Source organism: Astatotilapia calliptera, chromosome 16 (genome assembly GCF_900246225.1).
Source record: "Astatotilapia calliptera chromosome 16, fAstCal1.2, whole genome shotgun sequence".
Classification (NCBI taxonomy): domain Eukaryota; kingdom Metazoa; phylum Chordata; class Actinopteri; order Cichliformes; family Cichlidae; genus Astatotilapia; species Astatotilapia calliptera.
In genome coordinates this window covers 24984585-25009360 of record NC_039317.1, presented here as the reverse complement: position 1 = coordinate 25009360, position 24776 = coordinate 24984585, and the positions used below count along the sequence as shown (strand labels likewise).

The 24776-nt window shown below is 39.9% G+C and overlaps 1 protein-coding gene across 1 annotated transcript; it reads right to left on the bottom strand.

Moving 5' to 3' along the window:
- Positions 1-229: 229 nt before the first annotated feature.
- Positions 230-4760, bottom strand: LOC113008162 (frizzled-7-A-like). Its single transcript, XM_026145379.1, has one exon. It carries the CDS (start codon positions 4228-4230, stop codon positions 2521-2523), a length of 1710 nt encoding a protein of 569 aa, XP_026001164.1. The 5' UTR covers positions 4231-4760; the 3' UTR covers positions 230-2520.
- Positions 4761-24776: the final 20016 nt, after the last annotated feature.

The window sequence follows — 24776 nt, the reverse complement described above, 5'->3', positions numbered from 1 at the left end:
CAGATTTTTGTTAGTTATGTTTGTTTTTATGCAGGTCGCATGGTAATACAGATTTGGCCTGTGATTCTTGTGACATGCTGACGTTAGAATGATAAGTCAGCAATGACTCGAGCTGAGGTGTAAGTTTGGATCACCTGCCGTATCTCTGGATTTAATGCTTGAAGCATTGCCAATAAGACAGATTCATTAAAAATATGAGTGGCAAGAACAAATCACAGAGGTCAACAGATTACAAACTTTATCGCTTTTTATTCAAACTGTACACATACATAAGGCTTATCTCATTTTAAAAAACAAGTTAAAAAAAAAAAGAAGACACAAATATGAGTACCCCCCCATAAATACATTATGCTTTTAAAAAAATCAGTCTGTTTACTTGGTACCTTGCATATGTTGTGATAAAAACACTCGTATTCCTTCTGAAAACACAAACAGTGCAGTCAGCCTGGTAACACAGACCTGCTCTGTATTGTTAGGTGATGAGTGAAGTGAAACGTTTCCTAACTCAGTCCTACAAACAAATTGTACCCAGGCTTTGAGGTATGTGGTAAATTCACATGGGAACATTGGCATTTCCTATATACACACTGCTTTAACATATAATATGAAGACTGGTACAAAGTACGCAGTTTTAGTATTATTATTATAACACAAGGATTCAGGACACAGTACCAATAACAGCTCTGTAATACGAGTCATCCCTCATTGCTGGAGCGTTCCCGTTCATTACTTATGTGTATGCATGTGTGTGACCTATGCAGAGAAAATGTACTGCATGGAAAGAAACAAAAGCTTCAGGCACTCGTCTGCTGCCTAACGGCTGACTCAGGGTGAAAACGTGTTTTTCTGCTTCCCCACGACTCCAACTGATTTCCTTACTCAAGTCTGAGAGGTCATTTTCTCATTTGACCAATGCTCTGCGAGGAATAGCGGCCTGGGAAGCAGAACAAATCACTGATAACTTTATTGCTATTGTCACCAATTACAGCGGCGCCAGCAGCTGTAATCCTTTCACTATCTTGCAAATACAATTCAGAGAACTGCAGTGTCTGTCTCTCATCTTAGCTGCATCAGCATTTATGTGATGTGAAACCTGGTAATTGGTGTTAATGTCACACAGAAATAACGTTTTTTTTATTAAACCTGTGCGGTGTGATCTGAGTTCTACTGGCACCACTTACTAAAAGGCTTTACATTTCAACACTATAAAATGCTCTGTCCTGAAAATGTTTTATTTCAACAGTAATTAAGTTTCCCTACTATTGTATGAAAAGACTGCAAGTTATTTTAAAATATATATATTAACTTGTTTTACTGCCCTTAGATTCAACACTGCTGAACTCCCACCTGGCTTTGACCTTTTGACTCTCTGCTACCTTCCAGATAAAAACCTCAAGTTTCTCTGTGTTTTGAGGAGTTTCGTGAGGCAGCATAGACACTAAAATCATAACAATTTAACAAAAGTTCCAACATGTTCAGTCTACTTGGGAAAAAGAGAAACCTTTAAACACTTCAAGTGAAATTACAAGAAAACCGGCATGAGTGTGTACAGTCATCTTAATCCAGGATGAAACAAAAACCCATAGCAGCCATTCGAATTAAATCTGGATGGGTTGAAATGGTGCTTTGGATGTCTTAAAGGATCAAACAAACAAAAAAAAAAGAAGAAAAAAGTCTTTTAGATAGGAGACCACACACAGAGACAAACAATGAGTTGGTGTGTCTTAATTACAGAGAGTGGAGGTGTATGTGTGTGTGTGTGTGGTCTCTCTAAGTGTTAGATCCAGGTCAATCTGTGGTGTAAATCATATTTTTTTTTTAACACTTAGCATAAATGTGCAAACAAATACATAAAAACTTCATTCACCTTCGGAGTGAACATTCAATACAGGAAAAAATATTTAAGAAAAAAAAAAGGAAGCAAAAGTTTTGATTTGTGGGCAGCCACTTGGCACATAATGGCAGAGCTGGTGTATAAAACAAAAACAAACAGATTGTACTCTGCAAAATCTAACATGTGTATTAAAGCTTTTCAGTCTTTAGCTAAAAGCAGAGTAACTTACAACGCCCCAAGTATTGAATTCACAGTCAGAGGGGGTGTGGCTGTTGGAGGGATCTGAACTTTGACCTTTTCTTGCAGTTTGCAGTCTTTTTGTGACAAATTCTTAAAAGAGCTGAGAGGAAGTACATTCAAATAGTAATACAAGGATATAATGGATAATATGTGGGAAGTTTCATAACAAGTCTGGCATTACAGTCCAGTAATCATTATGATCATTTAGGCTAAAATCCAACTTTTTTAAAAATGCAAAAGCAAAGATTGTGGGCAGAAAAAAGAGAGAAGTATAATGAAATTTAAGCCAGCTTTTGTGGCACTTGTTAAAAGTTTTGGTTGTGTTCAAAGGCCTGTATTTGCGCCACAACCTTGTAACAGAAAAAAACTGATCAAAAAATACATCCATAAGTGTGGTAAAATGAAAGCTATTCGACCTCATTCTCAGGTAACGGGAGCTCCAAACTTCACACCGTCGTCTCTCCGTGGCTGCCGTTACTGAGCCGCTTGTAGAACCGCCGCCACGACTGAAGCGTTTTCCCGGACCAGACCCAGAAACCGGAGGTGATCCCGACTATCATGGTCATCAGGTATTTGATCATGAACACGGTGAAGTCCGGGGTCATGGGGGCGAAGTTGTGCACCGGGCACGGCACGGCGAAGCGCTTGCAGGTCTGCATGTGCCAGGTGCGCTCCCAGTGCTCCCTGAAGGCTTGCTCATAGAAGTAACAGGCGATCACGATGGTGGCCGGTACCGTGTAGAGGACGCTGAAGACGCCAATCCGCACCATCAGCTTCTCCAACTTCTCTGTCTTGGTGCCGTCGTGCTTCATGATGGTGCGGATCCGGAATAGAGATACGAAGCCGGCCAGGAGGAAGGACGTGCCGATGAACAGGTAGACGAAAAGGGGGGCCAGGACAAAACCGCGGAGGGCGTCCACGTTGAAGATCCCCACGAAACACACCCCCGTAAGGACGTCCCCGTCCACCTGGCCCATGGCGAGGATAGTGATGGTTTTGATGGCCGGGACAGCCCACGCGGCTAGGTGGAAGTACTGGGAGTTGGCTTCAATCGCTTCGTGGCCCCATTTCATCCCGGCAGAAAGGAACCAAGTCAGAGACAAAATCACCCACCAGATGGAGCTGGCCATGCCGAAAAAGTATAACACCATGAAAAGGATTGTGCAGCCCTCCTTTTTGGTCCCCTGAGCCACTGTCCTGTAGCCGTCCGGCTTGAATTTATCCACGCAGACTACTTGGTCTTCTAGGAAAAACCCGGCAGCATAGGCTACCGCCACCATAAAATAACAGCCAGACAGAAAGATGATGGGCCGCTCGGGGTATCGGAACCGTCTCATGTCCACTAGATAGGTGAGCACCGTGAACAAGGTACTCACACAGCATAGGATGGACCAGATCCCGACCCAAAGCCGGCCGAACTTTGCCTCATCCTCTCGGAAGTACATGATCCCGGTTGGTTTGGTAGGTTCGCAGGGGGCTCCGCAGTCTTTGACCCCCATGAATCTGTAGCCCAGGTAGGAGGGCACTTCCAGCTGCAGCGGGCAGGAGAACTGGTGGTACTGGTTTGGTTGTGAAGGGTGCTGGTTCGGTCTTGCCATTTTGGGAGGGGGAGTAATTGGGTCCGGTGCAAAGGGAGAAGAAGAGGAGGGCGGGGTGCCCGGTTCCGACGTATTCTGGCCGACGCAGATCTCCCCGGCTCCGTGGACGGGGAAAGCCTCGCAGCGCAGCCGTTCTGGCCACTGGAAGCCGAATTTATTCATCAGGGCTTCACATCCCTGCCGTGCCCGCTCACACAGGGACCGACACGGGGGGATGGCCTGCTCCAGCACGGTGCACACGGGAGCATACATTGAGCAGAGGAAAAACTTCAGATCCGCAGAGCATTGGACCTTAACGAGTGGGTAGAACTGGTGCACCTCAAGTCCGGCGTCCTCCTGGTTCGTGTGGCCCAGGAGGTTCGGCATGATGGTCTGGTTGTAGGCGATGTCGGTGCACAGCGGGATGGAGATGGGCTGACAGAAGCCGTGTTCCGGGATGGATATTCCACTCTCACTGTTGTAATGCTGGGCAGAAGCGGGTGAGAAAAAGGAGAGCCCGCACAGCAGCCACATGATCCGCAGAAACACGGAGCCAGTGGTGAACCTGGCCGCCGCCATAGTTGAGGAGGAGGGGGGAGGGAAGGAAAAACTTTGATCCAAGTAGTGCGACTCAAAAATGGTGGAAAATGGAAAGAATTTTTCAATAAATGTTCCAATACTTAACTAGAAGTCCAAGTAATTTCAGTTAAAATGATTGTAATCGACTTTTCTCCCGTGTGTAATGAAGATAAATCCAAGAGAAACACTCGTCATGTCATGACTTCTTAGTGGTCTTTGTAAGTGACTCCAAGCAGTCCACTCTGACTCCCGGTCCGTTTAAAAGTCCCGTTTTCTCCAAACAATGCAATTTCACCTTAGTCCAGCTTACTGAACTTTTACAACTACTTACTTTAGCGCTAAACAATGTAGGATAAAGGCGTAAATGCCTAGTATTTCCACTGTTTGTCGACTTTAGTTCGCGCAGCGAGTCGCTTCACATGCTGGGCGGTTGGAAGTCCGGAGGCTCGCGCTCCTCACTCTGTGCAGATTCCACCGGTTTCCAGGCGCCCATTCCATTCACTGGACCCCCTCCCCTCCGGCCGAGCGCGAGGCGCCTTGAAACCGCCGCAGTGTCTCGGCCAATCACCGTGTTTGTTTTCCTACAGCAATCGTTCCTGATTGGCCGTTGGACCCCCACCACAGGAAAATATGTTACAGTAATTACATTACACCAGAGATTTTAACAAATATTACCCAATTAATCATTTTTTTCTGTATCATACCATTTCGCCAATAATTGTGTGTTTGTAACACTTGGAATTAATGGTCCAAGTTTGGGTTTAGTTCTGAAAAACAAAACAAGTATGTAGGTTAATCCTAAACATAAGAAATACCTCATATTCTCTTTTTGTAGATACACACACATACGTATTGTTTCTTTACTGGGCTGTAAAGCAGAATAAGAAAAATGAGATATGCATTTTTATTTGTCCCAAAAAAGTTGTAAAATTACTTTGTTTCAGCAGCCATAACTTTAAGCACATCAATAAAAAAGGTTAAAGAATTTAGATCAGCACAGTAAAATAAATGCATTAGCTCAATGCCGTAAAAAGGCAGGAGCACAAAAGTGAAGCAAAATACAAATGATTTGTATTAATAAAAATCTAGATATAATACAATAAGCAAAAATCTAAACAAAATAAACAGAAATGAAGTCCAGTTGCCCACTTTTGTGTATGACAACTCTTCAGCTCTAATTGTGTACTAAAGGACTTGATTTTTCTTTTTCATGTTTTATCAAACACACCTTTTAATGCAGTTTTCTCTGTTCAGTGTGCAGCTTTAAAACTGAGTTCTCCCCATCGCCCCACACAGTCGCTACACACAGCCACTCAATGTGTGCAGGACATGTAAACACTCTGCAGCACAGTGAGCAAACCATGAAAAAAAGAGAAAAAATTCACGAAAAAAACTAGTCTTAACCACTCAACCACAGAAAGTACCTGTTGCTGTTTAAGGGTTTTATGGCAAGCACTCAGATGCAGCTCTTGAGCTGATATTCAGTATTGTATGGAGGAACAACAGCCAAAGGAAGAGTAATTTGGACTGGCAGCATGATCGATCTGCTCAAAGGCAGTGTGGGAGGTGCAGGCGGTTCCTGGGGGCCTTGCTGCATTTGGTGTCTTTCTACCCTGAGTGGGATAAAAGAGGGTGGGGGTAGGCTTGCAGTGGGGGAAGGGACAGGAAGAAGAGAGAAGGTCGAAGAGGGCAGGGGGAGAAGGAAAAGGAGACAGAGAAGGAAGAGAAGCTGAACCAAAAGGAAAAGGTTTAGAGCTCTGTGCTGTAATCTGCAAAGAAAACTCAGTATAGATTTCTGACTGACCACACAGAGATTCAGCACCAAGTTCTCAAGCGTGCTTGTGCTTCATGTGATACAGTTGACCATAATACTACAAAAAAGACTGAAAAAGTGTTTTAGTCCTCAAGGGAAGGAGATACTTTTTCACATTTACCAACCAAGTTCTTTCCCAAAGGCTCAGCTCATTGCTTGCTAGACAGTTGTAATCTCCCCAAACAGTCATCCTCAGTTCGTCCAGAGCGCTACAGCTATTGTCATAACAAAGACGAAGAAAAATGAACCAGGTGGATGAGACCAGGTTCAGTCTTATGTGTTTTTGTTTTTAGTTTGTGCTGAATTCTCAGTTTTATCTACTTCTTTAAAGTTCTTTTATAACCCTTTCTATTTTTCACATGTTGTGCATTTTCAGTTGCCTTCTGTGCATGCATGTGCTGCAACCGTTACTCTGCATTTAACAATCAAAGCTGCCCACTGGCATGCCAAGGCAAGTTTATTTTTGCCTGAATCGTTATCTGTCTACCTAAAAGGCCCGTGATCAGGGTGTAGCCCACCTCTCTGGGACAGAATATATTTGGCTGGATTACACATTCCTTACAACGGGAAGTGAGAAAATGATTTACTCTTGAGTGTCCATATTTTTATTTTCACCACTGTCTACAGATTAAATCTGGCTGGTGATACATCCCCACATGTCACCACCTTATGTTTCTGCATGTCGTTCCCATTTGTGTATTTGATTAAGTTACAAATAAAGGACAGCTCAAACAAAAACAACAAAAAAGCAATAAAATTCAGCAGCAGAACCTATTCAATCCTTCCCCAAAGTGGATTCAGTAACATCTTTAAAAAAAAGTTGTAAAAGGCAGAGGAATGTTATGGTTTTGTTGATAAAAATCAGTTTAAAACCTTGTTGATAATGTGCTGCCTTTGTTTCTGATCTAATCAATACACACTGACCCTAATGTTATCTTACCAGGCAATACACTGATTACTGAAAAAGCACGTTTTATTGATGGTTCAAAGTGGAGGAGGGGGAAAAACTAAACTGCAAAATTTACCAGGATACTCAAAAAAAGACATTAATATGATTTGGCAAGGGTCACTCATTGTTTGCATAATGTTAGAAATAAGCAATTAGATTAAAGTGTGAGATATTTAGGCTAATAGGGTTATTAAAGGACAGCCCAATCAGTGTTTCCAGCAGGAAAGCTAGTTTCACTAATGCAGAGGTGTAATAATCAAAAACTCCAGCTATTAAAGCTATTGATTTTGAAAGTAAACTTTGATTTCTCAGGAGTGTAGTTTGTCAGACAGCATCTGATTAGTGTTACAGACACGGTGATGTTATACACTAGAGTGAATGAATAAATGGACTGAAGCAATAAATCAATCCATCACGATCACACAATGGTCATCGGGGCATCTGGACTCTAATGAAATATAACAAAAACCATTTAACTACCGGTAGTTTAATCTGGCATATGTATATAATTCAAATTAAAACACACGTGAAAAAGTAACATAAAAGGCTTTTCCATTGCAAAAATTGTAATTTCAAATTCAATTACAATTATGAAAGAAAAAAGATCATGGAGATAAAACAATTAATTTGCTGCATTCCTTTTCGCTGCGGTGCTCTTGTTTTGTCTTTCCTTTACATCAGTGCACTTTCACCTCTCTCTGAAACTCCAACCTCACTCCCTGACATGTGAGAGGTTTAGTCCAGCTTGAGGCAAAATGATAGAAAGACAGACTTTAGTCAACAAAAACAGCAAAACCAATTCAGCTGAATCACTTTGGTTCCAAAGAGTCAAATGGGAAACACCAGTTAAAAAGATAATTGATAAACAAAGACACATTAAACAATGACCTTTTTTGACAAAGAAAGTCGAGTTCTTACATTAAATAACGGTGACTAAATTTGACATTGATGGGCAGCAGCATCTTAAAATGCAATTTATTTATGAAAGTGTCTCTTTCACATTTTTCCTTTGCATTTGAGTAAAGTAAACAAACGTAACTGGAACACCCCCACATAAAAATCCCTGACAACAGTATCTTCCTCCCAGCTGGCAATGTGCCACACCACAAAAACTATCCAGGTGTACTCAAGGAAAACAAAAAAAATACAAGGTTTTGACCCAGGCTCTAAACTGATCCCACTCTGATCTAGGCCTTGTGGGATCCATCAGTAGACACTTAATCCATGTAGGCCCTCCTACACAGCAAACCATAGGACACAAAGCATCTTCTCCCAATGTCCAAGTGCTAGACTCTACAGGATGCTCCCAGAGTTGCACATATGCGATATTAGTGGAAAAAAACAAAAAAACAGAAAACAAAATGTTATTAGTGGCAGGTCTGTGAGTATTAATGTCAGTGTGGTACTCCAAGAACATTACCTAACGCCAACATTGCAATTGGTCATAATTTTTACAAAGTTGTACCATGAACATCAACCATCAACTCTGTGGTCAAAAAAAATTTAAAATAAAATTTATAGAACTACATGATAAATAAATAAGTCAAACCACCGAAGGCCATCATATTCATCATATTCACTGGAAAAAACAAAAAAGATAATGTTGACCATTTCCATAACCATGCTTTTAAACTGATTTATATTTGTACATTTTTTACAAATCCCCATCCATAATATTTTGCAGATTCACTCCACATACTAATATGTACATTCTCCTCATTCTTCTCATTATTTTATTTATTTATTTATTTATTTATTTATTTAGTTAGTTAGTTAGTTATTTTGATTTAGCTCAAAATTTATTTTTTGTAATGTAGCTATGGTGTTGCATTCTTATCAAATGTATCAACATTTTTATAGTTTAAATGTAATAATTACAATGTTGTTTTGTAATGTTGCTGGTCTTTACATTTATTTATACTACCAAGTATTGCATAAGGGAATAATATAGGATATTACTACACTGCCCTATCCAAGCTCTTTTTTTAAACACAAGGGGAGAAAAATCAAAAGGATAGCTGACTTTATTCAGGAATCTGATCATTTTGATTGACTTAAGACAGGCTTAAAGGACACAGATAACTTGCTTTAATTTAATGATAACAGCTCTTAGACTATACAGGCCATAGAACGTCTAAAATGCCATTCAAGTCTGCAGACAGATATAAACATGTAAAAACATAAGCTTTATATAAATTTGTACCCAGTAAGATGATAGTTGTATTTTAAATGAGTTCTTCCTGCCCCTCCCTCACACAGTGGCTCTGTCTGAGGTGTAAAACACAGCAGTTAGTAGCCACACCACACACTTCATCATGTCTAACTGTAGCTGTTTGTGTGTGTGCGTATGTTTGTGGATAGTGTCTGCAGTGGTCAAACAGATGTGGGCAGTCCAGCGGGTTTCCAGACAGCCAGTCACTGTTTAGACAGTGGTCTGCTGCAGCTGGACATTTCCTGGAGAAGAAAAAAAGAAGAAGAAAAAGAGAGAAGGGAGAAAAGCAAAACAGTGGTAGAAAAGTGGGCTAGACAAACAAAAAGTACATTTACAGTAGAGTAAGGTGAGAGTTAATGATCCAAAAATGATTTGGATGGTTTGCGCTGTGTTTGCTCCGTTCTAGTGGCTGTAATGCAAAGTATTTGTGCCACCACGTGAAACCCAACACTGAGCTACTATTTAGATGTTCAGCTGAGGTGCACAAACACAGTTAGGTTTGGTTTGAGGAGGTTTTCTAATCTGAGGACAACTTAAATGAAATGTTGGCTGACCAAATTGGTCTAACCAGCATGTTAAGTGTTTCTGAGGAGTCCATATATTAGACCATGGGCAATTACCGTGTGAGTCATTGTGAAATAGTTGTAAAAGTTGTATATTTAAGTGTTTTTTAAATTGTAGGTACACTCATTATAGTTGCCAAAAATCTTGAAATTATTCATTCCCATTCATGTTTTCTTTCAAACATTTACTGAAAGAATAAAAGAGGTCACACGTGGATGAACACGGTCAAAAAGTTTGATTTGCTCAGTTTTATTTCTATGTTTTCGTATGCAGTAACATATACAGAGAGAGAGAACAGAAAAGTTTTTGTTTGCTGATCCTACCATGTTTATGTCACCATGAAACTGCTAAGACTTAGCCTGCTTACTTTGACCGTTTTTCTTAACCTCTTGATAATGTGATTAAAATTAAAGTAATTATCATTAAAACTGCAATTAAAATTTAATTATAAGTGATTGCAACTACTTTTATGTGAAACGTGTTGCTCGCAATTATAAATGGAAAATTCTCATCTGACGGCAATTCAGCTTTTGCTTCTTGTTTTAATTTCACCAGTTTAACTTCATCTTTTTGATTCACGTTGTCTTTACTTGTAGTAGTTAGCTCTATTCGGTGAAACCCATGCGCTGAACAACAGTCGGTCAAAGTTCAGAGTATCCAGCTTGTGAACATAGTGAAGCATTTAGCAACCACAACCCAATACTTCCCTTAGGAATTAGTAGAGAGCAAGACAGAGCTAACAGGACAGCGTATGTTGGATTCACAGTCATCTGGTGGACAGAAACACAACTCCAAATGAATAATGACACTACTACATGACTGCTGGATGTGTAAATAGGCATCCATCTGTTGACAAATTTTCCCTCTTAACTTAAAGGGTGATAATGTATTAATGTGTTTACAGCTCTTGCAGTTTCCACAACACTAAAGAGGGGAAAAAATCTGTTAGTGAGGTTTTAACCTCAAAATAAACACACACACACAACCCCCAAGTAGAGTCTATACCAATGTTAACAACAACAGAGCAAAGCAGAATTAAACCAAACAAGTGAAGGCAAGTTTCTAAAGACATAGTGGAAAAAGATCTGATTGGCTGAGAAGGTGGAGCTATTGTACCTCAAACTCGAGAGATGAGGACGAGTTTAGAAAGCAGCTCTTAAGGTGTAAAAAGGAACAAATTATGTTCTGCTCTAGACGATTTATTTTACTTTTATCGTCCGAGGTGTCTCTTGCCTCGTTTCTATGTTATGGCTGAGTATATATAGCATGACAGAAGTATGTGTGGAGACTCATCTGAGCGGGGGGAGGGGAGATCAACCATAAGAAGTCAGCAGAGAGAGAGAGAGCGAGGGTGGGGGGGAGAGAGGAATGCGGGCAGCTGGTTTGTGTCTGTCAATGCAACACAGAGGGCCTACAGTACTGGACTACACACACGCACATACACACACATACACACACACTGTGATGAAAGAACGATTTATTTGGACCAACAGAGTGTGTGCTCGGACCGTGGTAGGCAGCAGGAAGCTCACTGGCTGACATCTCAACTACTACTCGGACAAAAACTACAGATTATGTGGCCATAAAAATCGGAGCCATTCACATGTATAGAAATAAGAGTGAAATTCGGTCAAATGAAATACAGTCAGTGCGAGAATGGTTCGGTGTAAAAATGTACTATAAGTTATAAACCCTGGGCAGGTCTTGTTTATATAGCGTCACTCTTGCCATTACTCTAAACGGCTGGGAACACAAACATACTGTACAGCGCAGTTAAAAAGCATTAAGACAGTGACAGCTTTCTTCTTCAGTGTTTGGGTTTGGAAATCTGAACTCTGATTTGAATGAAAACAATGGGGTTCGGCTTCAAATGTTTATTGTTCAACTTTAAACCATTATTAGTCACCTTTTTTTGTCCTATAAATCACAATGACACTCTCATTTACCAACTTGTAAATATGTGTCTTTATTTAAATATGCTGGGGACGTCATTGGTTTTGTAGGTATTTGGTGATACATTTAAATACTGGACAAACTACAGGGCGGGGTCACCAAAGTTATTCTTATTCGTGTTGCAGGGGCTTAAATGTGTGTACAAAAATTCACGGTAATCCATCCAACAGTTGTTGAGACTTGGCTCTTAAAGCCACAAATGTCAGCTTCATGATGGTGCCAGAGGAAAATGTGGAGCTCCCCACAGTCAGCAGGATTCTTCATCTGTCAGTTAAGACTGTTTGTAAAATATTCACTCGTAATCCTTCTACTGCATGTTGGGATATTTTAGACTGGACCATAGTAATGGACCACCACACTAAACACATGTTGAAAACAAATCTGATGATTAAACATATAAGAGCACATTTAATCATCAATATTATGAATGATTTGGCTGATGAAGTCACAGGGGCACTTCAGTAATCAATGCCAGATGAGTCTAAGTGACCCAGTGCAAGTCTTCATGGAGCCTGGAGATAGGAAAATGTCACTGAGCCTGCAGGTTTGAGATATGACACTGACACCATCTGCCAGATGGCAGAGGGGTAAACAGTTTGTTCATTGGGTGGCATAGATCATCATATGGGCCTTCCACTCTGACAACGAATGTGGTGTCAAAAATGACAGGGTGCTCTCTGCCAGTGGTTTGCTCTACTGTTCTGGAGAGTCTTGTGGCTGTGAGCACAGTGTTGCCAAATCAGGAGTTAAAAGATTTTGGAGCATAGCTGGGTACATGCAACACTTTGTCTTTAAAAGAAGCATTTTAACCATGTCTGCGTGAACAGTCCCGTCAGGACACCAAAGATAGTCAGACTTCTAACCCTCCCAGCAGGGATGTGGTGTCTCCTGCAGCTTCCTGTAGTCCACTATCATCTCTTTGGTCTTGTTGATGTTGAGTTGGGGGGTTTTGTTGTCATTACACCTACTCACTGGCCCTTGGAAAACAGTCTTAAGTCCACATCACTCACTGTCAGTGGTGAGGAGGTGGGGTTGGGGTTTTTTCTCAGCACTCAAGCCCTTTTTCCTTCAGGAAGTCAAAGATCCAGGTGCACGGCGAGGTGCAAAGCCCGAAGCCTGTGACTTCAGAGCTGTTTTCACAAATGCACTAATGCCCTGAGCTTCCAATACAAAGCCATGCATGTTAGGTTAACTGGTGATTTTAAGCTGGATGTAGGTGTGGACAGACAGATAAAGAGCTTAAAATGAATACAATAAAGTACTGTATGAATGTCTGTGAGGAAAAGCAAAACAAAAATAGACTCCTTACTTCATTGTTCAGTTTCAGTTTAGTTAGGTTTCGTTAACAAAGCTATGTGATTAGAAAGACCCACCGTTTAGCTTATAAAAGAAAGTCAAAATAGTTAACAGTGTAAAGGGTCGCGTTTAAACCCAAAGTCATATATTTTTCCTGAAGACAACAAAATAATTTTAATGATTAAACCTGGCAAGATGGTGACAGAAGAATAAATTAAAAATATATATATAATTTGCAAATCTTCACCCCATATTTTATTAATGGCAAAAATATATCAAATGTTTAAACTAAGAGATTTTACCAAAAACATTTAAACTAGCTTATTTTGAATTTGATGACACAGAGACAACAAAAGCCTGGAAAAGAAAGTAGTACTAAAGAAAAACAGCTGGAGGAACATTTTGCAACTAATTAGATTAACTGGCTGCTGGTCAGTAACATGACTGACCAGCGAAAAAAGACCATCCTAGAGACACAGATTTCCTGAGAAGTAAAAATGGGGAGAGGTTCACCAGTCTGCAAAATACAAATTTTGAAACTATTTCAGAATAATGTTCCTCAACATTAAATTGTGAAGACTTTAAATATCTCGTCATCTGCAGTACAAAAGCAGCGAGAATCCTCTATCAGACAAGAATGGGACAACATTCCTCTGCCAAAAGTCCAGCAGCTGATCTCATCAGCTCACAGACATTTATGGAGCGTTGTTAAAAGAAGGGACGCTACACAGGTGTTTTTTTTTCTTAAATTGGTGCATTTTCTCATTTTAACCAGATGTTAAGTTTTTGAATGTTGTAATCATTAAAATATGGATTTATGAGATTTGCAAATCATTGCATTCTGTTTGTATTTAGATTGTTGTTGGTGTTGAACATCCACCTACCAAAATAAGCATTCAGCTAGCCAACCTTACAGCTAAGCTGAGAGAGTATGCCATTAAGTTTTAAAACCTGTCACGCTGTCACTAAAATAATCCTCTCACCAGCGGTCATCATTTTTGGAAAGGATAATTCTGCAGAGTATTTCAAATGTACCACTCAAAACCACTACATTTGGGGTGAGCTTCCTCTTCCCCTGCTGTCTCTTTACAACGTCTGTGTGATGTCACATTGCACTCCTGCAGATAGGAGCATGCGCGATGAATTCACCCTGAGCCAGAATGCGTGCAGTGTGAGGCCTCCCGCTTACTCCGCTTAGACAGCACTCGTGTCTAAATCAAATATAGTATTTTCAGTGGTGTCTGAAGTGGGCTATTTCCTACTGTGTGCTAGATGTGAGAAAGAGCAGCTGTGGAAAATTATCCTTACTTTACTATCCTCACATTGTCTAGGGATCAGATGTGAACACAGCCCAAAACTGCATAAATCAGTTCATTGCAGTTAGCTGGGGATTCTACCCTAGAATAGAATCACTTTTACATTTTGCCATCACAAGATCTGACAAATCTGTCAATCTGTATGTCAAAACAGTGGCATCTGATAGTATGATCACTCCACCGACAGACATTTGAACTGGTTTAACTAGTTTGAACTGCAAAAATGGAGACACAATCAGCCCTTCAAAAGGCACAGTGGGAGAAACTTGCATAGCAGTGGTCCAGTGTGTGTTCACCTTGAATAGGTATGTTAAATACTGGCCCCGTTGAATTTGAAAGCTGCCTCAGCATGTGCATTCCCAAAGCACTGATACCATCACAGTCCATTATGTTAGCTCTTTCTGCTCGTGGTTGAATGTAAACTACAACAGAGCTGCACTTTAAGCAAGTGAAGTAAAGTAAAGCCTTGAGAACTTAGGATAAGAACCACGTCATGAGTTAAGCATGTAGCAGAGTTCTGTCGAAGCAGTCTAGGTGCAAAAACACCAGTTGAGCAAATCCAGGTTATGCAATGCTGCACTCACTTTTTCTAACTTGTTGTCAGTGCACTTAATACTGATCGCATTGTCGACAAAATACCACAAAGGTCAATAAATCCACACAAAAGCCATGCAACAACACTGAGAAAATATACCCAGACTACAGACAGCTTTAAGTGAAGCATACATGGAAACAGACAGCAACATTAAATTAAGCGTCACAGCAACAGTACATGTCTCCCTGACAGCTGTTGTTATACTGGGTTGAGATTAAATTAAGTAGCCTGTTAGATCTCTGTTATTTAAGTGAGTATACACAATTGTCCTGGCTCTTTACTTACCCTCCCCCACAGAACACACACACACACGCGCACACACACGCGCACACAAAAGTCTTGGAGGTGACGTGCTAATTGATGCAAAGTAATGGAGGAGGTGAATCACAATGGTTGCCCCACTAAGCTTCACACAGAGCTCTTTTCCAGCTTGTGTGGCTTGTATTACTGAAGTTCTCTGCTCTAAAAGTGTGTTTTTGGCTGATGAAGAGAAATAAACCAAAATGAGAGGAAAAGGGGGAAATTATAGGAGCTGAAAGAGGGAGACGGGTACTTGGTAGAGTAACAGGATTAAGACGGGGGAGGCCTCCTGTGGGTTTGAGGTCCTGACACCCAGCTGTGTTCATCACCTTGCTCTGCGAGGAACACACACACACATGCACACACTGCTGCGGTCATCACTCAGTGGGAGTTTGACCTGAGCCAGATGGTCACTGCTCTCTCTTTTTATTGCTCTCTTTTTCTGTCATGTCCACACTAAACCAACGTTTTTCACACCAAAAAAAATGGGAGTGTTGTCAATACACGTTCCAGAGTGGAGGCTTTTTATACCACTAGTCTTGCATTATAGTGTGAAACAATTAAACAAGGCCAAATTAAGGATCTATAAATAACATGCTCATTGTGAAACCTAGGGATTTAACAGCCAGAGAATACAAACTCTAACTGCAAGTAACAATATTATGTCTGGGTTCTGAAACAAAGTAAAATATTTTATTTTAGCATTTTGCTCAAAATTTCATAATTATACCATTTAATTTAATTATAATTATAAGTAATTGTATCGCAGTTTGGGGGCTTTTTTCACTCATGCACTCAAATATTTTCCACCATTGTGCTGCCAGTTGGAGCCAGTTTGGTGTCTTTTGAGAAGCAGCAGGTTTGAGAACTGATACTACGTAATGTTACGAGCAAAACTTCTTCTTCTATAGAAAGAAAAGTTATCTGCCAGGTGTCTATGACTTTCATGCATTAACCCTTTGGCAATTTTAACGTGACATGCTGATGACAGGTTTTTGGCCTTGGCATCAGTTTTTGTTTGGCTGGGCTCACACTGTGTCGGTCCATGCAGATGTATCCAGCGGCGAAAGAGTGCATGACAGATTAAAGGCATTCAAATTAATTCATATTATTATTTTTGTTGGCAACAAACACACTGAGGGATAATTAAATCTATTTACTTAAATTTGCTCAGCTTTAAAATTACATAATATATTTTTTACTGTGAAACTTTAAAAACTGATTCTTCAAATGCTTTTTCAAAACATTCTTTGTATAAAGCCTGTGATCACTGCAGTGGTTCATTTACTTTATTTTATGTTGTTTCTAAAAATGATTGTGTAAAATTTTAGCTCATGAGCTCTGATTATCACTTAATCTGACATCTCTTCAGGGTGAGATTGTATAGATCTGTATGGTGTTTGACGCTGTCTCCCTCTGCTGTCTCCTCGTTCCTCCCACTGACCTTACAGCTCTGGCTGCAAGAAAAAATGTTTCCATTCATATTTTCAAATCAAGTCAAACAATCATCATTTTGCATTTTTTATAAATAATTTTGTGTCCTTTATCCAAGGATTTTCAGTCAGACAGTAGGCAAAATGCATATTAATGGTGGATGCATAGGCTCCAGACTATTTTGGACAATTGCTTTACATTTTTAAGTCTAAGAGACTGCATAATCAACTCTCAATTGTAATGGAAATTGTAAAATCTGACATTTCGGCAGTTTCCTTCAATTAAATTTACAGTTTTATTTATCCAGCATCAAATCACAACAACAGTCAACTCAAGGTGCTTTATATTGTAAGGTAGACCCTATAATAATCCATACAGACAAAAAACCCAACAATCATATGACCTCCTATGAGCAAGCATTGTGGCAAAAGCGGGAAGGAAAAACTCCCTTTTAACAGGAAGTTCTAAAATCACATGTTAAGCCATCTGACAGATAAAGCTTGGTCATGCAACAGAACAATGATTCAAAAGCAGTATATCTACAACATGTGGCTGAAAAAGAAAGGAATCAAAGTGCTGACCCACTCAAAGTTCAGATCAACCACACTGCAATGGTGTGACCCTAAGAGAGCTGTATGTATAAGAAGATCTGCAAACTCAATGAACCTAAATGACACTGCAAAGAAGAGTGGGCCAAAATTCTTCCACAATGATGTAAGAGACTTTTAAAGTCGTAGAGAAAATGATTACTCCAAGTTAATGCTGATAGAGGCGGCTCTATGAGCTACAGCTACTGAATCATGGTGTGTGCTTAGTTTTTCAAAGGACATTCACAAGGTGTAGCATTCAGATTACTCTAGGAATCAACTGATATTGATCTAAGGTAAACAAAGTACTCATCAAAACAGTTAATGTTACTATATTCTCACATTTTGATGCTTTTAGTACTCCAAATTAAGACAGAGAGGGAAACGGCTATATTATCTTCTTTTTAGATGTGTGAAGGCCTTTGTTTAGTTTTTATTTTCTTAATCATAAAGTTCACCAGGTTCCCACAGTTACAGTTAACATGAAGTCACAGTAACAGGTCTGTATTTTTCTATATGAGAACATGTTTAAATTGATCTAGTGCATGTTATACTGAAGATCTTCACAGCGTATCTGATGAAGATATTTTATATGTTATTTTTCATGAGGTCAAACTTCTTCCATCCAAGCCAGCCCGTCGGTAAACTTGTTTGTATGTGTGTGTGTGTGTGTGTGTGTGTGTGTGTGTGTGTGTGTGTGTGTGTGTGTGCACAGATCATGCCAAATTACCCACTGCCTAAAATATTCTTTATCAAGCTCCAGACATGTGTTTTCAATGTTCTTTAAATATACTGCCTACAAACACACACACGCACAGCACTTCCAGTGCCAGATAGTTAAAACGAAACCCCTCCCATGTTGTCTCTGAAACAAAGTTCAATTTATCCTTGAAAAAAACATTTACACAACTTAACTTTAGGAGATTCACCTGTTGAGGAAACACCAGAGCAGCAGTCAAATCATTTCAACCTAAAATCTGCATTTTAATACTAGATGTCAACTAGATTTACATTTTACTTTCAGAAAAAGATCCTCTAAAAAACAAACTACAGTGTTAAGATCATTTCAACCCGGGAGTTCCAAATGAAAAAATATTAGAAGAGCTATTTGATAATGATATTAATTTATCAAAGTATCAAAGAGAGAATAAACAGAGAATAAATGTGAAAGAACGCTTTTTATAATATGTTTACAATTTACATTAAACATGACCGGTGTTACCTGATTTTCCCTAAGACTGCTGTGTGTGTGTGTGTGTGTGTGTGTGTGTGTGTGTGTGTGTGTGTGTGTGTGTGTGTGTGTTTGTGTGTGTGTATGTTACTTACTCCTCACGACATTGCGGTCAGTAAAACCCGCCTTTCTTGCTGTGTTTCTGTGGCCTGGCTGCAACCCTGCATGGTTCTACCCACATACACACACACACGTGCACAAACACATACAAACACACACACATACAGCTTCTGCAGTCTTGTAAACCCAGGTTGTGTTGTTTCCAGCAGCAGTAATATTTTATGAGGGTTTGGTGAGGGAATTACAGGCTGCTCGGGTCACGAAATCAGGTTACCGACTGTTTGTCAGTGATGTGAACAGATTTTGTGTTTGAAATTACAGGTTACATAGATTTACATGAACTACAACCAGACATTTTATTAGGTACACCTTGCTAGGATGTGGGTGTAACCACTCTTCCCTTCACAACTGCCTTTATTCTTGATGGCACAGGTTCAAAAAGGTGCTGGAACCATTCCTCACAGATTTTGATCCATATTGACATGGCAGCATAAATAAGTTGTTAAGGTGGTTGTGTGCAAAGAAACCAGTGATACAAGCCAGGATGAATCCACGCTTTCATGTTTTTTACAACAAATTTTGAACCTACCATCTGAATGTTGTAGCAGAAGTTGAGGCTCATCAGATCAAGTAACATTTTCACAAACTTTTGCCCAATTCTGGTGAGCCTGTGCAAATTGAAGCCACAGTTTCCTGTTCTTAGCTGACAGGAGTGGCACCCAGTGTGGTCTTCTGCTGCTGTAGCCCATTAGCTTCAAGGTTCAGCATATTATGTGGTTTCTCTCAGGGAACTGCCGCTCAGTGGATACTTTCTCTTTTTCAGACCATTCTATGGAAACCCTAGAGATGGTTGTGTGGGTGAAACCCAGCAGATCAGCAGTTTCTGTAATAATAAGATCCAGCCTGCCTGGCATCAACGACCATGCCACATTCAAAGTGACTTAAATCTTCATTCTTACCAATTCGTCACCATGTCTGTGTTCCTAAATCTACTAAGCTGCTACCATTTGGTTGGCTGATTGCATATTTATGTCTGGTGACTGTACTTGCAAGCACCTTTGCCGTCCTCAGTATTTTCTTGTGTGATAAGTGCAGCCTCCATTTATACTAAAAGTACTGCATCCTTGCTTTCACGAGTTAGCTTGCCACGTTTCCCTTTTCTTCTGATCAACCAGAGATTCTTCTACTTTGTTCAGAGTTTGAGAATTACAACAATGTAAACTTGTTCAGGAAAAGATTGCAGTAATTTTGTCACACCGTTTTAGATTAACATTGGAAAAGACATTGATTTTAAAAGTTTGATGTCATGAAAAACAGCGATTTCCAAACAGAAGCCATTTTAATTTAACAAGATTCAAGATTTACCTTAATGGTAAGAGGCTCATTCATTAACTTTAAAGATGAATGTTAGCAAATTGTGTCCTTAAAGCACTTTTTTGCCATTTATTAAGCACTTAGCTTAGCTATGTGAAATCCAGACTTTTAAAAAATTATTTTTAGGCAAATATTGATGAGAAAAAGAGCTATACTATTATTCGGCTACGCATGAACTTGAAGTAATCCGGTCCCATGGTGATGACTTGACGAGCATATGAAATCATGAGAACAGCAGCGACTTGAGCAATGTGTCTCCTTAGATGAGCTAGATTTCACAGCAGTGAGACGTTTGTGTGATGGAAACTGAAAATTAGACTGCCAACAAAAAGCGCACATCAGAAGCTACTGCCAGCAGCTGTGATCCTTTAATGTCTCATGTTCAGCTCCAAGAAGGCAAAATATTAGATTTTCTCCCTCTGAATTCACTGCCCTTTCTTCCTTTCTTCCCCCTGTTTTATGAGAGGCTGTAAAAGTCTGAGCCAAAACCTGCTGGATGCTTTTATATAGAAAACACTAAAAAGGCAAACGAGAGCTGATCACGAACATGGCTGAAAGGAAAGGAAAGGAAGGAAGGAAAGGAAAGGGTGTTATGCTACTTAAATTGTTTATTAAAAAAAAGTGTCTACAGCTAAAAATGATTGAGCACTGTTTTGAGTATTCGTAACAGACTTCTTATGACTCATCATGCTAGGATTTAAAAAAAAAAACGTAGCTGTGAAGATCCCCGTGGAAAGGAAAGGAAAGCAAAGGAAATGAAAGGAAGGAAAGGGAAGGGAAAAGCCACAATTAAGCGATTAGGTCACTCGTATGCGTCACAGTGTTTTAAAGTAACACGCTGGCAACACTGTTGCCTGTGAGTGTAAGTGAGAAAGGGAGGCATGCTGTTACATAGCCTACAAGTTGAAAGTTTTAAAATACAAACACAAAACACCACAGTTAAGTTAAGGATTTGTTACAGAATGACTCGTGAGGAACCACAGTTGTGAAGCAACATATTTGTCATAAATACTGTATGAGGGGTTTTAAATGAACTGAAGGAAAGGCTCAAAAAAGCCTCCTCTGGAGGGCACTGCATCAAACAGGATTGAGGTACAATACAAACAGATACTGTGTAACAAATGACCACTTACCAAAACAAATGTGTAATTTTAATTTAGCTAAAGCATGGGGTTATTCCAGGTGATTGTAAATATGCAGCTTGCAGTAAAGTTGTACCTCCAGTTGAGAGGTTGATGTATTTGCAGCTCAAAGACCTCTGTTTTTTGAAAGCCCACATGAGGAGCAACACAGAGCATTGAGGCCTGCACTTACATCCATATGCATTAGTCTTGCTATTTAATTATATTAAATTCACCCGAGGAACAACTTATAGTTATCTTTTTTGATCAGTTTTTGGAATCGCGTCATCAGACCTGAACATTAATTGTTTTCCAACAGCCTCTTCATGCAGTTAGATGGCTAAAACTTATTCTGTTGTATGTTTAGGTGATGTGTCGCACCTAAATGTGCCTGATGTGTTTTATAATCAAATGTTGTATTTTTCTTTGATAAATATGCCACTTTAATCTAGACATCCTGTGTTTGCATTCTTTCAATAGTACCGCTTCCCCTTGCAAAACTGCTTTCATGGTTGGTGTTCATGTTTTTAACCTATAATGGCACTAATTGCCATCATATCCGTGTTCTATATTTTCCCAGTGTTTATTCCAGGAAACTATTTAAAAGGGACAAGAGCATTTCCAGGATTCTTTAATTTGGGATGGCATGGCAAAAACAAGGCAGGGGAAATCCACAGGAAACCAGAAAAATGTAACCAGACATTAAAAAGCAGAGTAGAAATACTACACAACACAAGAGTTTAAAAATTATATGGAATAGCTGTTTTACAAAGTGGTGAAAGAAATATTTACACTCTTGAGTAGCCTAATAATAGAAAAAAAAAACTAGCATCAAACTATTCCTAAAGTAAAATCATACGTTATCCAGAGTCATCTATATTATATATCATGAGACTATAAGTATTGATTCATTATTATGAATTATTTTGCACCTGATATGATTATAATTGTTTATACACTCCTGGTATCTATAATACATCAAATCCTTTTCTTATTCACTCACCCAGTTCAGGGTCTTAGGAAGCCTCGCACCTATCCAGTTGTTGTCTCAAGAGGAGAAGTACATCCTGGACAGATTTTCAGTCTACCAACAGGGACAACAATGAGAAACAGACATCTATTTAACCATTTACATCTAAAGGCAATTTTGAAATCACCAACTAAGCTAACATGCATGTCTTTGGACTGTGGGCAGAGAGAACCCATGCAAACACAGGGAGACTCCACACAGACTTCCCTGTGTAACCTAGCATTATATCATATACACATAATAGAGTTAGAGGTAGATTTACTAATGCACTGCACCAGAACAAACTGGATTTTAGTGCAAAAAAAGTACTATTTTTAAAGAGAGCGAAGTGACGAGATTGCGTGTAAGATCTGATCCTGTTGCAAGTTGAGTTTCACTGTCTCAAAGTGCAAAATATAAGAAGGAAAATATTTAAATCAAGAGTACAAACTGGTTTACTAATGTCAGCAACAAGCAACTTACTGCTAATTGTCCTAATATAAATGCTGAAAAAAGCATGTCCTACCTGAACTTGATATTATACCTGCGATGTCATGGTCCTGGGCCATGTTGGCCCAGTATTCTTAGTTTTCATGTATTTTTGTATTTTGTTCCTTATTTAGGCCATGTTTCCTGAGTTGCCCTGGTGTGTTGTTCCCCAAGTGTGTTCCCTTCGTGACTCTTACCCCCTGTGTGCCCCTCTGTGTATTCATGAGCCCTCGTCTCTCTTTGTGTTTATTCTGTTTTCCCCAGCCCGTTATGTCTGTGTTTTCCCCGTGCTCTCTCTCCTCCTGTCTGAACCTCTGTTCTTCCTGTTTTACTTTGCCCATCTCCCGTCAGTGTGGTGTTCACTCCTGCCGTGTCTTGTTATGATTATCAGTGTCACCTGTGTTCCCCGTGTGCTCCCACTTCCCTCGTTAACCCTCCGTGTATTTATGTCTGCGTCTCCCTCAGTTCTGTGTCGCGTTCTCCCTCATGTTGTGTGTGTTCTTCCCTGTGTTTCTTGGCGAGCTTTGTATTTAGTTTTCCCAGTTTAGTTTTGTATTTCCTACGTTCTGCCTCTCCAGCATTAAAGCTGTAATTTTTGAGTTCATCCCCGTGTCTGTGAGTTTTGCATTTTGGGTCCTCCTCCTGCCTGCCACACAGCGATCCATGACATGCGATAAGAAAATAGTACAGCTTTTTGAAACACCCGTAAAACTAACCACACCTATTGGAACTATTTGGGGATCATGCTCACATGCTATTTTATTCTGTTTAGCAACTCTGGCCCTTATTCTATTATCTTAAAGCTTTAGTTACTTAGCATGTCATTTGATTATCAATCAAGTACACAGGAAGAAAAAAAATGCTGTTTGATGGGAGCTTTTTCATTTCTATCCATCCAGCATGCAGATAACTGAAGACAGTGGCGGCTCCTGAAAAAAATCTCAGGGGGGGCAATTTTTATGATAGACTAAAATGACCCATTTAATGAGTACATCAAACAACACAATTTTAATTTAAATTTAAAATGAACAACCATATTCTGGCCATTTGTATAGATTTGTAAAAATGAACAACCATATTCTGGCCATTTGTATAGATTTGTAAAAATGAACATTTTTTTTGAATGAATGAAAAATAACTATTGAAAACAACAACTGTAAACTGATTGGGGGGGTGGGCTAAATGCGTCCCCGCATTGCTAGCTCAAAAGCACCACAAAACTTAATACAATCGATGATTTTAGATAAAATATGACGGTTTTTATCTACCTCTTCGTTGTGCCTTCTTAAAGCAATCCGATGTCCATCATCTAGCTGCGCCGCTATGCTAGTTTTCCCTAGCACAGCTAGCTTTACACTGTTGTCCATATGAACTCGTGAGCTTTCATGTTTCTTGATTCGTTCGGAGAGGTGCTTTAAGTCGGTTTGTCCAGATTGTGTCCACGTCAAATCACACTTGTCACTTTTGAACAGTATGCACGGGAAACAAAAAAGTGCATTAGCTGTTCCACAGCCTGTCAGCCACGACTTGCGCTGGAACCAACTCCGACAAAAAGTCCTGTTGTATGCTTTTGACTTCTCCTTCGTTGCCTGGGTTAGTTGAATTTCGGGCTTGTCAGGTCCCAACTCTTTAACTTGCAGTTTTTCTGCCATTGTCCTTCTGGCAAAAGGGTAGGTTAGAAGCGATCTAACCGAATTTGGGGGAGGCTGTGCCTCAACCGTTAACAATACCGCTGCCATCGTCTCTCTCTGACCTTATAGCTCACTTAGGCTACTGACTGAGGTAAAATTCTAGAACAGCAAATCTTCGCGCGTTTTCTGCAGGGGCGCAATTTTAATTCAGCGACGCTGATAGGTCAAATATTTATTATTTTCCCCTGGCAACCATTTAATGATAGGCTATTTCGCTGCATATCAAGGGCGCTTTGACGAGCGCCCCAGAAGAAGAAAAACACCGTTTGTTGGTTGAACTTTAATGAGTCAGCTGGTGAAAATGTTAAAATACGCCTGGCTGTATATGGGCACACACATAGTAAAACTATCATTGATGAATTTTTTAAAAATATATATTTTTACTCCTCCACATTTGGGGGGGCGGAGCCCGAGCGCCCCCTATGGGCCAGCCGCCACTGACTGAAGACCTTTTTGTTAACACAAGTTATAACATAATTCTAATGTAATTACTGAATTTAGTGCATTAACGAATTACCGTCCATCCCTAGTCTGTTTGAAAATGTAAGCAGT